Raw genomic sequence first — 13,436 nt, forward strand, 5'->3', positions numbered from 1 at the left:
CCTCTTATAGCTACTTTTTGGGACCAACGCGAGAGGGACTGGAGGGACTGCAGAGAGGGTCAGAGTGGCCTTGAATTAAAGGAAAACGGTACTATTGTAAATATTCTAAATGCCCTGCAGCACTTCGGCTTGAGCTTTTGCCGTGCCATTTGGGATTGCACGGCTACAGGCCTGACTCGAGTGACCCATACATAACACGGACACTTGAATTTTGCACTCGGGGAAGGTTATTTTTTGCGCACAAAATTAGAAGTCAACATCAGATTAAGACAAATAAACCAATGCACTCTCTTCCCATCCAGTTCCACCTACCGTATACCACTGAGCCCAGTGCCTCGATAGGATTAGGATCCCCAATGGGCCGCTCCCCTGCTTTCTCCCACTTGGCATCTACTGCCCGTTGATTCATCCGTCTCTAGAGGAAGGTTACTCGTGGATGCATTGCTTCTCTAGTGAGTGTGATTGCGAAGACCAAATTCTCTGTGTTGCGCTTAGTAGCGACCAACTGTAATCACCAATGAAGCGAACTCAAAATGATGCAATTATTTACAGGCAGTGGGCTTTAAACTGTGGAGCTAGCTCCCCCGAGAGGGGCCCGAAGCATGGTCAGGAGAGGCACGATGGAGTACGAGGACTGCTTTAACTAGAAAATGATATGATTTGATTGGTTATTTATAACGCACTTAATACCGAGAGGGTTCTAAGCGCGGAGCCCGCTGAGCCGGGGATCGAACCTGTGGTGCTCCGCGTCGTCTTGATTCCAAGCTGAGCACGTTGCCCCTGAGCTATCCTCCTGAGACAAGATAAAATATAAGCAGATGTGGCATGTGGGGTGCCTGGGAACACTATTTATACTCAAAGGGGGGCACCACAACTATATTGTTATCCAAGGGGGTGCTCATCTTAAAAAAGTTTAATTACCACTGACCTAGACTGACAGAATTTGGCTAAGTGGGCAAACAGAGGTTAGAACTCTGTCTTGATGACCCAAAGTTGACACAGCCCAGTAGAGCTCATCTCCTCGCAGAGATGGCTTTAGTGAGTAGGTGGTCAGGGTTTTTAAGCATCTCCCATTTGAGTTCATCCTACACTTAGGTAAGCTGAGAGTATTAGACCAGTTACCAGAGCTCATCCAAATCATATTTGATTAGCTCTAATGGACTGGACATTGGTAAACCAGCCTTTTTGAATATGTGACCCAGTTCTGGATGCTTCTTCTTAGCTGGAAGACTGAAAGGTGAACGTATAGGATGGGAAGCAAATTAACAAGGGGGTCCTGGGAGTCCCTCTGCCAGACATTAGTCCTGGTTACGAGAGAATTACCCAGAGTCTTTAGCTCACTATCTTTCACAAAGGAGACATATCCAAAACATACCAGTCTTTGTCCTGTCCTGGGCAGTCCAGCACCGAAATGCTAGGCAATTCACATCTGAACAAGAGTGCCAACAGCAGCCCCAGACACGTGTTTTGGTCTGGTTGGACCTCATCAGTAGGGTGGAGCTGTGCCTCTCTAAGAGTAGTGAGCAAGGGGTCCACGTCTGGATTCCCCTAGTAATTTAGGGTGAGACCCAAAGTCACTTAAATATGCAAATTAACAAGGGTAGTCCTGGGAGTCCCTCTGCCAGACATTAGTCCTGGTTACGAGAGACTTACCCAGAGTCTTTAGCTCACTATCTTTCACAGAGAAGAAATATCCCAAACATATCAGTCTTTGTCCTGTCCTGGGGCAATCCAGCACCAAAATACTAGGCAATTCTTCTCTGAACAAGAGTACCAACAGCATCCACAGACACGTGTTTCGGTCTGGTTGGACCTCATCAGTAGGGAGGAGCTGTGCCTCTCTAAGAATCGTGAGCAAGGGCTCCACATCTGGATTACCCTAGTAACTTAGGGTGAGACCCAAAGTTACTTTGGCTATCAAACACATGGAAGCTTATTTTACTGGCTTTGTTTCCTAGTCTTCTTCAAACCTGTGAATAAAGGGGAGGCAGGACTAGACGAGGGGCTTTGTGAATCACGGTTTTCTGACAAACGGGTTGTATTTAGCCAGTTAAACGGGCAGTTTTAACCCTTAAATGAGCTTTAGTTTTGCATGTGTTGGTGCTGTACAAATCACCAAATAAATTAAAAAGCAAAAATGTCGGGGCTGCAGGTGACCAGCGTCTTGCATGAACTGAAGACCGTGGTGAGGTATTCCACTGTGCTTCCATGCGATGCCTGGTGATCGACCCCCGAGTTTTGAATTTCGTCCTCTTCCTTGATTGGTAGCCAATGGAACAGTGTAAATCAAGGAGGACAGGCTACAGAATGGGCGGTGCAGTTAATTATTTCAGCTTTACTGAAAGTCACATTACAGAAAGGGGAAATGCGCTCTGCAAATAAAATCCAATTTGCCGGGTTAACGCCAGTGGTAAATAGTGCTGGTGTTATTGAATATCATGGGGAAAAAATTAAAAATAATAAAACAACGTGCAGAATTGTTCTACCCTTCACAATCCCATTTGGTAACAAAATACAGCCAGGCTGTATCATGCCAACTCCTGGAATTTAAATACATCTAAATATATAAAATTGCATTTTTGCTTCTGGTGGTAAACACCAATTTACCATTGGTAGTAATTTTATTCCACCGGCAATAATCTGTAGTAACAATTAGCAGTATTGGCCGGTAAAGCAGCAATTTTATCTCTGGTGGTAGTTTTTTCTGTAATGAGAAGGCCCATCATTTCTGAGATAATGTAATTGGCCCGTGAAGTCCAAGGATGACATGTGTCGTGCAGTTCTTGGCCGTTTGAACTTTGGATCATGGTCGGAGCAGGGCATAAAAATGTCTCAGGCACCAATCAAAAAGTGGTCTACATTCCCAAATAAAAATGCGTTCCTTTTGCGACAGTCTGAGAAGTACCCAAGAGATCGTTTTTAGGTAAAATGAGTTGCAAATTGTGCATATTAAGTAACACTGGCCAAAAGTACTCGCTTCACAGCCATGTAGCCTGTTAAACTAGCTCACCTCGGCCAAAAACCGCTGCCTCTAACTAAATCTGGCCCACACTAGCATGTTGGACCTGCAATTTGGGCATTGCCACATACCCCCCCCCACAGGCCAGCACGAGCCTGGCTGGGAGAACGTGCTGTAAAATGCAATCCATGCCGAGCACAGAAAATGGTGATGCTAACGGGGGTCCTTGCACAGAGTACACTCCCTCAATCGTCGGGACACTCAGAAGGCGATTAGGCCACTCGCATAACATGTTAGTAACTTTGCTGCTGTGATGACACGGGCAATACTCGCCAAATTGTGTAAACAGGATTATGCCAGTGTCCTTGTGTTTCGTTATCCCTTCACCACAATAAGTAAACATCGCACCCCGTCTTTTAGGACTCTTTTCACGTTGTGTTCAGTTGTGCTCTGGTTAGGAGTACAAACTGTTTCTTGCCTGCGGTTCATCCTGACAGCAAATTGCATGCGTTTTCCCGGTCCTTGTACAACATGGTCCAAATTATCAATGGTGTGTTTTAAATAAATGTAGTACTTTTACTGCCAGGTTTTTTCAATTAGAACGAATGCCAAGAAGAAGTCTTCTTTGTGGCTTTGTCTTGCCAGTAAATGCATTTTCTCATTTTTTAACTATGTGCTCTAACTCTTCTTTGATGTGTTTTCCATTATCTTTCGCTCTGTGTGCCATCTGAAATTAACCTTATTGCTGAGTTTTACCAACAGTCTGCCATCTTGAAGCATGCGCACGGGAGAGATTTTTGATTGTAATACTGACGTTAAACAGATGTTTACAGTCTGGTATTTGGTAGCCTTTAAAAGATTTTTTTTTTTTTTAGAAATGTGTATTAAAAGCATTAGGACATCAGATGCTGTTATTTTTTGATCCGCAGTTTGGAAAGGCGGAACTGTGATAAGAGTTTTGGATCACTATCTTGACTCTTTGGTGGTCCAAGTGACAGAGGTTGGTGGTCGTAATCTCTTTATTAAGAACTCTAGGCCACAGACTGCCATACCCCTTGTTATTTTTGCAAACGTAGGGCACTTTTGTGTCTTTTTAAAGCAATCATTTGAAACATTCATCTTAAGAAATCTCCCGTTTGGCAGACTTTGTTTAGCAGAAGAATTGTTGTAGGCCAGTCACAACACAGCAAGTGCCGCCCGAGCTTTGGCTTTGAGCAACGGGGTCTCCTCCTGGATAATATACAGGGGCCACCTCATAATGTCATGGTTATGTTGCATGGCAGGGTCCACTCCCGGCTCACCCTCCTTTATAGGACAGCAGAACTAGACACTGTGAACGTCAGTGCTTCTAAACTCCTTGGCATCAGCTAGTGGTACAGGAGAGAAGGAAAGACCGGGTGAAAGCCTAAACCAATCACTGCTGAAATGTGTGACTACCACAAGACCTTTCGCTCCAGCTACCTCAAGAACGCATAGCAGCCACAGAACAAGGCTTCCTGGCCACGGCTACTAGATTTTTGGAAAATGTGCAAAGTCGCTCAATCCAGTCCTAAGGAACTTCCAGATAAACGTGCCTCCTGCCACCCAGAGTCCTGTCCACTCCCCCTTCCAGATGCCAACACTCTATTTTGCCTACTACCTGCTCTAATTCTTCTTGGTACTTCAAACAACGTGGTGGCATCAACAAACCTTAAGTAAATCGACGAGATTAACAAATAGGCCATATACACGGAATCTGCCAATTTAGGGCATCTCGCATGCATACAAATGTTGGTTTGTATTTCATTGAAACAAAATAAAAACGCTTTTTTTAATTAAAAATCGCAGGGCGATTGTGAAATCATAAATGCAAATAAACCATTAAAACAATACCATTTCAAAAATGTTTCTATTTATTTGCAAAAGCAAGTTTGGAGTGAATAGTAAACACTTTTTTTTAAAGTACAGGATTGCATCATCAAGTTTTATATGAGGTTAGTGATGTTTTATTAGTGGAGAATGTAGAACATAAAAAAAGAAACCTATAAAAACAGTTTTGTTTTAGATCTTGGTATCCAACCAGGCAAGGCAAGTGAGCAAATAACACAGGGAAGGCGATTAAAGTGCAAGACTTTTAGTCTGCCATAATTCTGTTTTTTTCTTTTAGGTTGCAAGGGAATTAAGGGCCAGAGAGAACCTACCTTTCTGATCGCTAGTAATCATAGCAGACCCCCACGCATCCCAGATCACTTAACTTAATAAACTAATTAAATAGTAAATTTAGAAAGGAAGACATGATGTTCTCCTTATTAGATTACCAGAACTGCACGCTGACATCAATTTGACTTTAAAGAGCATTCAGCGAGCAGGGAAGTCTCGGAGATAATCACGGTGCGAGTCTGCTTTCAATAACCTATCGCTGGTCACTGGTAATGACTTCTTGTGTTCAGCAGCAAATGTCTCATGGTAGGAATAATATAAAAAACCATAGCTTCCAAACCAGATGCAGGTGATTAAGTGGCAAGATTCTAACACAAATAAGCAGCTACATACCTCCAGGTCATTAAAGAACAGATGTGCGTCTGCCAGGTTGAAGATCATTTCTTCCATCATAAGGCCAACGCGCACTGATGTCGTGGTATCCTGGAATAAAAATAAGTGCATAGTTTCAGGCACGCTCCTCGCTTTTCCCTCTGGCTCAAAATATGGACATTCTGCAAGCACAGACCTAGATCTCTCTCCCTCTCGCTTGCTATAAACGCATTTCAAACAACAGCATTTGAATAAAAATGTGGCTCTTGAGAGTTTTCACAATATTTGAACACACAATCCATGGTTGAGATGTTTTTCCTACTAGCTACTAGCCCAAGAAACACATCTTGTAGACTGGAAATAAAGCAGATCAGCTATTTTGCCTTGCCCTAAAAACCTAATTATCCCGATCATAAAAAGATCTATTGGGCCTGTGGTTTCCTTTCTGATGTGTCAATCAAAGCAGCCGAGTTGAAATTGATACAGAAATCAATTGTGAAAAGAAAAAAACAGTGCTATCACCTTTTGGTATGGGTTCTCCCCAGCTTTGTTGTCCAAAGTACCATGTGGCACACTTTGGAATCATTAAAATGTAAAAGTGTATTCCTATCCCTCACAATCCTGTGCTGCACACGCGGGTGTGTATACGAAAAGCTGGTAAAGCTGGCAACATTTACCCAGCTGCTTCCATTTTTCAAGTCTTCATCCTACCTCGATTGATGACACCAATTGGCCATACTTGTAGCAAATCTCGAACACACTTTGTATTGATTCTTTTGTTTTCCCAGGTACTCGGACTCGCACTCGGGAGGATAGCTCAACGGCAACGTGCTTGCCTTGGAAGCAAGATGACACGGAGCAACATGGGTTCGATCCCCGGGTCCGCGCTTAGAAACCTCTGGGTATTAAGCGCGTTATAAATAACCTATCATATCATATCATATCATATCCCACCCTTAAGATGGGGTGGGATATACCCGTTCCATGAGGCAGACAATCCCAGCTCCCAAGAGGCATCCCACGCTGCTCGTTGTCACAGCTGCAGGTTTTGGCCTGCTGCACTCTGAAACGAACTGGCTCACACGTTTATGTGTTCCTTGTACCATATGCATATCTTGTTATGTACCATGCCCCACTCATCCCATACTTGAGGTTGTCACTCGGTCACTAAAATTGCATTGCATAGTTATCTATGCGGTTCCAATCACATAATATACATCAACACAGAAAAGGGGAATAATAGTGGAAACAAAGTGAAAATAGATTTAAAGAGACATTCTCATATTTCCCTCTTTAAGTTAGAGTTTTCCCTAATTAATGTGCTGTTCTAATGGTTTCCATTTTTTTATTTTCAGTTTCTTTCCAATACGTTTTTTTTTAATTCCACTTAGATTTGCAATTAAGCAAGCTGTCCTCTCTTGAGAATCTTGCAACAACTAGAGGTGTGCTTAAGATGTAGTCCATTCAGTAACACAACAGATATATAGATAGAGGTATTTATTAAGTGCAACCTATTACCAGAAAAGCATTTTCAAGGCGCCAACATATAACATACAGTACACAGAAATATTACATAAAAACAGGCATTTAGAGAATCTTTTATTGCTTTCATGTGCGCTCAAAACTAACCAGTATTTTACCGAAAATATTAAACATTTATACCCCCCAACACCAAAATAATATTGAACTTTGGATGGGTACTGTATGTTGCCAATAGCCTTCCACAGTGAGGGCAAACCCATTTGTCAAGCAGTAAGAAGCAGTTTCTCCAGCAGTCTTCGCTGTGGCTTTTGTCATATAGACAACGCTGGATTTTCAGCTTTACCAACATGTTATCTCGCTTCTGGATTGGCTGACGCCCTCAGAGCATTATCCCCAGTCTCATACATGCTGACTGGCATGCACTGGCGCCACCTTTGCTCACTTGACACACACTGCATGGATGCCCTGCAACCCTAGCTAGAACACCCCTGCTCCATTAGGATGTGATGTCTTGCCCTCTCCTCGCTGTTGTATACCATACTCCAACTGCTGGTGCATAGCTGAGATATATATATATATATATATATATAACATTCCTACTGTTTGTTTATGTTTATACATTTGTATTGCGCTCCGGGTACTCTCAGGCTTAAGGGCGCAAACATAGCAGACATACATGACAGGGAGCAAGACACATCATGGAATTTATTAAACCAGTGTGATATACGCAGATGATTGACCAGAGGCAGAAGAATCTAACAGAGGAGTAGCTTCTTCGGTTTTTTCCTGAAGACCTCTGTGGATTCAGTCATTCTAATATCTGGGGGCAAAGCATTCCAGGCTGCTGGGGCTGTGAAGTTGAAAGTGCAGTTGTGGGTTTTAGCAAGCTTCCCCCCGTGGATTAAGGACATTTGTATTGTTTGATCTTAATGATCTACTCATTTGTTTTTTTTTCAATTGCTTTCATTAAGTAGACTGGCATTTGTGGGTGATGAGAATCGTCCTGAAGCGCACTCTTGCATGTCAATGCAGGCTCTGCCTGGCATCTGATATCTGGACCCTGCCACTCAGACCCTTCACCGCTCTCCCCCCTCCATTTTGAATAACCCGCAGGCAGTGGAGGTCAGATTCCGCAATGCCACCCAGGAGGCTACAAGCATAGTCCAATTTAGAACCCACAATGACTCTAGCTAAGACCTCTGCATTCTTCTATGATATAAATGGACAGAGGTGCTGTAAGAGCTTAATGAAGTATGTTGTATCCATTGACTCAGATCCTGGCCAAGGCACCGTCAGCTGGTATGGTCCACACACCTGACCAAATATTACAATGTATGACACCTTTGCTGGTACTCTCTCAACAAATGACCTTGTCTCATTCGGTCCGCTTTAATTACAAATCGAGGCCCCTCAGAGACCGTGTCTCTCCCGTCTCAACAAGCAAGCTATTGTTCTCCTCACAAGGTTTACATATGTCACCTGCACGTACTTTACGAGGATATCGATAAACATTCTTACTTCTCCTCAGATCCTGCTCCATTCCACGACCCGCCACTTAAATGCTTTGGTCTACCTCCTTAGCCTCCACCTCGCTGATCCCCCTCTCTGGCCTACATACAAGTACACACCATTCCCCAGCCCGAACCGTTCCTTTCCTCTCTTAATTGCAGCAGGCGTAGCCAGTCTCTGAGCAGTGGTCCCAGGACACATTATTGTGACTTTTCAGTTTTGGGGAACTGCAGTTGAGAAACTGGGAGATGGATGAGCTGCGGCTAACTGATTGGGAGATGGGCTTAAACGTCAGTTGGCGCAAAGAAAGTAAACATGGTAAGAGGACCTCTATCTTGATTGAGAAGCTTCAGTTTACATTGTAGAACTGGTTCAGTCATTTTATGACCACAGATGTGGGGGTTTATACATCTCTACTGTAAAGCGGATGAAAAGACAGTGATAGAGCGGAGTTGGATATTGCCTTCATATTTCACTGCTAGATGATATTTCCAGAAAAATGAACAGGATCACCATCTGGGTATTCGCGGTTTGCTTCCACTAGACACATTCTAAAAAATATCTCCCAAAATAGGGTTTTAAATTTGCAACACAAGTTTTTTGTATGGAGATCTAGCACAGCAGTCTTTGATATGGCGGCACTGATTTATATCCAATGAAGGAAAACAAAATGGGTGCCAAACATTCCAAACAAAGATTGGCATTTTCAGCAGTACTGAAGCAGTTCATGAACCACCCCCTAGCCATATAGGAACGGTCTGCGACTGGGTTATAAAAACTGTATAGAAGAATATGGTTTCTCCGGATATGGCGTACAATATTGGAAATCTGCTATGGCATCATCACAACTAAAAGATACATACATTATTTAGGGAAAGGATTTGTAAGGGGGGAAGCACCGTGTCACAGTCGGGAGGAGTTTCACCTGCCTATTTCTTTAAGGAGCTTCAGCATGCTTCATATGACTGGTCAACAGCCCTGCCCCATGTGCCTCAAAGTCTTCCTCATTGTAACCTAAGAATCAGGTTCTGTATGCTGTACATGTCCCACTTTTGTTGACCATAGTTGAACACAATTGATCCTAGACTAGCTTAGATTTGTGACCAAATATGCTATTTGTGTAAAAAAACGTCTGTGTCATCTACTCTGTGATTTGGTTTCAAAAAGTATATGAGGCAGCTTCGAGAACAGCTGTTGCTTCTCCTCCTGTTACCTTGTGGTTTTGGAAGACGGAATAGACGGGCAGCAGGGCAATAGCCAGTGGGGCAGTTCTCAAGGTCATCTGTGGCCACGACCTCTCCACACCTCCTGCTGTCACTGATGTGTATTACCCAGGGGTCAGGTACCCAAAGCCAACTGTGTGCACCGCCCCTTCCCACCTCCTGTTGCAGCTGGTGAGTATCTCTAGTGGGCCAATTAGACAAGGTAATCTCTGCCACCCCAACCTCACCTCCTGCTCAGGCTGATATGCATCTCTGGTGGGCAGTACCCAAGGTCAGCTGTGGCCACAGCTTCACTTCACCTCCTGCTCTAGCAATGTGTATACTCAGTGGACCAGTACTCAAGGTCATCTGTGGTATAGGCGTGTGGGAGGGGGCAAATAATTCATGGGAAGAGCTGAGCCGTGGAACTGCTGTGGCTCTAGGAGCCAAACGGTAACCAATCTGGCAAAGGATACCTACCTTGGCATCTGCCTACCCACCCTCAAACACACAAACCATACCTGTATTCCTGCCCCATCAACCCCCACACCAAAAACCCAATACATGGCATCCTCCTACCTGCCCATAAAACCATGCCAGAAGCCCTTCCTCCTAGCCCCTATAACAGGAAACCTATACCAGTCATCCCAATTTCAGACATTATGGCACAGTGAAATTAAATAATTTGTCCAGGATGACACACTTTCTGTAAAATGAGATCGGATCAGAGTTTGAATCTTAAACAGTTATCCACCCATCTTGCTATCTCTAGTGGACATCCATGTTTGTTGATGTATATTTTTAAGAAGTTAAAGTATTGAACTGTTATTAAAGAGCACTTAAAAGTGTACAAATCCCAATATAAACCAACCTGATATATATATATAGAATATATAATGTACACACACAACTGTATGTTGAGCAAAAAGAATAATTATGGCTTCATTTTCACCATGCTGAATGGAACTATACACATCAGAATGCAAAGTAATGTCACTATAGACAATCTCATGTGTTTTGCAACTGTACTTTCAAGACTTAAACTAACACAGCAACAAAACTGCATGAAACAGTCAACTAACTGTCATTGTTTCCCACAAACTTGAACCTTTTTACTGGGCACAGGTTCCTGCAGGCTCAAGCTCGACAGGAGCTATCCGTGGACCTTCAGCAGGCACAAGTGGGAGCAACAGGCAGCACCCACATGTTCCGGGTGGTGGGAGATTGTGGAGAAAAATGAAAGGGTTGTGTGGCAGTTGGAAAGCCTCATTTCTAGGCAAATATCACTCTTGCCCAAGACCAGTGTGACCGCCCACTGCTTCATTCACAGACTGTGTGGTGTGCTGCAACCCCGTGGTCACTGGCCATGGCCCAGGGGGCGAGTAAATGAAATTGTCCTTGAAAGCCCCTTATACAGTAAAAGAACATTCTACGGGCAAACCCTTGATCACTAAACAGTGCAGTGAACTATCTCACTTTTGAGATCGGAGGGAAATGCTCTTAATTGACAGAGCAATGAACAAATTATGGAATAATTCAGCCTTTGGTGTGCACATTATAAATTATCAATATTTGTATTATCGTTGGGGCACACACTGTAGTATAATACATTATATATGTGGGTCGTTTTGTTTAGTGCGCATTGGGAAGAATCACTTCCAAGTTACCAAAATGGTGCCATTTTCAGGAGGATAGCTCAGGGGCAACGTGCTCGCCTTGGAAGCAAGACGACACAGAGCAACACAGGTTCAATCACTGGGTCCACGCTTAGAAACCTCTGGGTATTAAGCGCGTTATAAATAACCTATCATATGATAAAGGAAATATGAACCACTTAACAACAGTGACGTGCCCAGGGATGCATAGATTGGTCAAGTGTGGGAGCCAGGTTTTCTGGTTGTAGAGTTTGCAATCTTGCAGCTTTCAGACCACACATCCTCCGGTAGAACATTTAATTTTGCACTAACAACCAATTTCTGGCAAAGGACAATTAAAGTACTCTGTGTAAGAAGATGACTGCATGCTGTTATTTTCACTGTCACTGGGTGGCAGTGTCGCTTTAATTTACAGTTAGAATATTTCAGAGGATGAGGTGGTATTTGGCTCAGCTCCAGTTGGCTCTTCTTTCAGAAAGCCACTCAAGCTGAACCTAAGCCAGACATTTGGCTCTAAGCAGCCTCGAGCCGGCTCTGGCTCCCCCACCTCTATCTGTGGCCACTGCAGCTCGCCTCACCTCCTGCTGGAGTTGAAGTATATACCCAGTGGGCCAGTAGCAGAGGCCTTCTGTGGCCACCACAGCCTCTCCTCCCCACCTGCGCATGCTGATGTGTACAGCAAGAGCAGTGCATCGCCAGTGGTGGCCGAGGGTCCCACCATTCTGGGCATGCTTGGGAGCTGCGAAGTCATTTGACTTATTGAGTGGGTGGATGGGGACATACATGGGAAATGATTGAGGGGGTACCAATGTGGCTCCACAAACAAGTGTTACATTTCCTCTCTGGTGATCTAAAATGTCACTCTATGCCTGTACGTATGTGTGAGAGAGCAAGCAACAAGGAGCACATTAACGCACATTTTGGATGTGCGCATAATGTCATTATGGAAATGAATAAGGCATATTTTGTAGTCAAATGTAGTACTCCTCTGGGGAAAATGTGAACTAACTTCATGGGCAAAATGTACTTCATTTTGGAACAACCAACATTCTGCTATCCCCCATCAAACTTGATGCAGTTTGGGAGAGTATGCTACAGTGCGGTCACATAACACTTACAACGATTCATGTATAAACCCATCATTTCCTACGAATTTGTTTGATCTAGAGTGATTGTGAAATTACGGAAACGCTCATTGATTGCTTAAACCATACCCATGTGACGTAGAAAAAAGGCCAGGCCACATGTCAGATGGAGTGACCACTAAACAGAAGGTAAGGGATCCCTCTTGGTGGCCTAGCACAGTTACTTTGTCTAATTTCTATTTCCATCTATATCTCATATTGCTCCCTTTGTTAGGAAATGGAGAAAAGGTTTACCATAAATAGTTGGAATTCAAAATGTCAGAGGGAGAAAAAAACAAAAGTTATTTAACCGAGTTTACGTGCATGGAAATTTGGCACTGCATGGTCCTTTTGGTTTTTTTTGGCAACTTTATTATTAGGTTGCGGGGGACATCCCCGCCACACCCAATGCTGTTATAGTGAAAAAAGGTGTGGGGGACCCCCGCTCCCTTTGTTCACTATAATGGTAGATTTGATTGACATTTTCAGCTGTTGAAAATTTTCGTTCAGCTGAAACTCGATCAAAATCTACCATTCGTTTTTTTCTTTGAATTTTGTACGGATTCCTGAAGAAAATTGCATTTCCTTACAATATAAAATGTGGAGAAACATTCTGTAGCAATACTTTCAAACAGAAGATTACTACAATTTCTTTCCAAAACATATTTTATAAGAACATCACAAACTGCCTCTTTTTAACAGAATGCAGGTCATTGGGATGTCGGGAGCAAGAGGGATGCCAAGGCCTTACACTGGATTTCAACGCCTTTATTTTGGGAACAGAAGGATCCCCTTAAAATAGAAAGAATGAGATTTCGGAAAATGAAATAGCCAGGATGGTTCTGCTCCTTCATGTAACTATCTCTCCCCCCCCCACTCCGTAAGCGACCCCACATGGTCATCCCTGGCTCTCAGCCCCTTGTGGACTCTGGAATGCCTAGCCCGGTCTTTACAGTTCCAAAAGATGTTCTATTACTCCTTTCTTTGAAAAGCA

General features: G+C 43.5%; 1 protein-coding gene across 2 annotated transcripts in view; it reads right to left on the reverse strand.

The window, feature by feature from the left end:
- Nucleotides 1–13,436, reverse strand: part of EYA2 (EYA transcriptional coactivator and phosphatase 2) — a 319,923-nt gene that overhangs the window by 57,964 nt on the left and 248,523 nt on the right. For both annotated transcript variants that reach the window (XM_069651298.1, XM_069651299.1), the window contains exon 10: nt 5,492–5,581. In XM_069651298.1, the coding sequence (XP_069507399.1) occupies nt 5,492–5,581 (90 nt within the window). The remainder of the gene's footprint in view (nt 1–5,491; nt 5,582–13,436) is intronic.

The sequence above is a fragment of the Ambystoma mexicanum genome, chromosome 3p, assembly GCF_040938575.1.
Source record: "Ambystoma mexicanum isolate Mex_15411 chromosome 3p, UKY_AmexF1_1, whole genome shotgun sequence".
NCBI classification, from domain to species: domain Eukaryota; kingdom Metazoa; phylum Chordata; class Amphibia; order Caudata; family Ambystomatidae; genus Ambystoma; species Ambystoma mexicanum.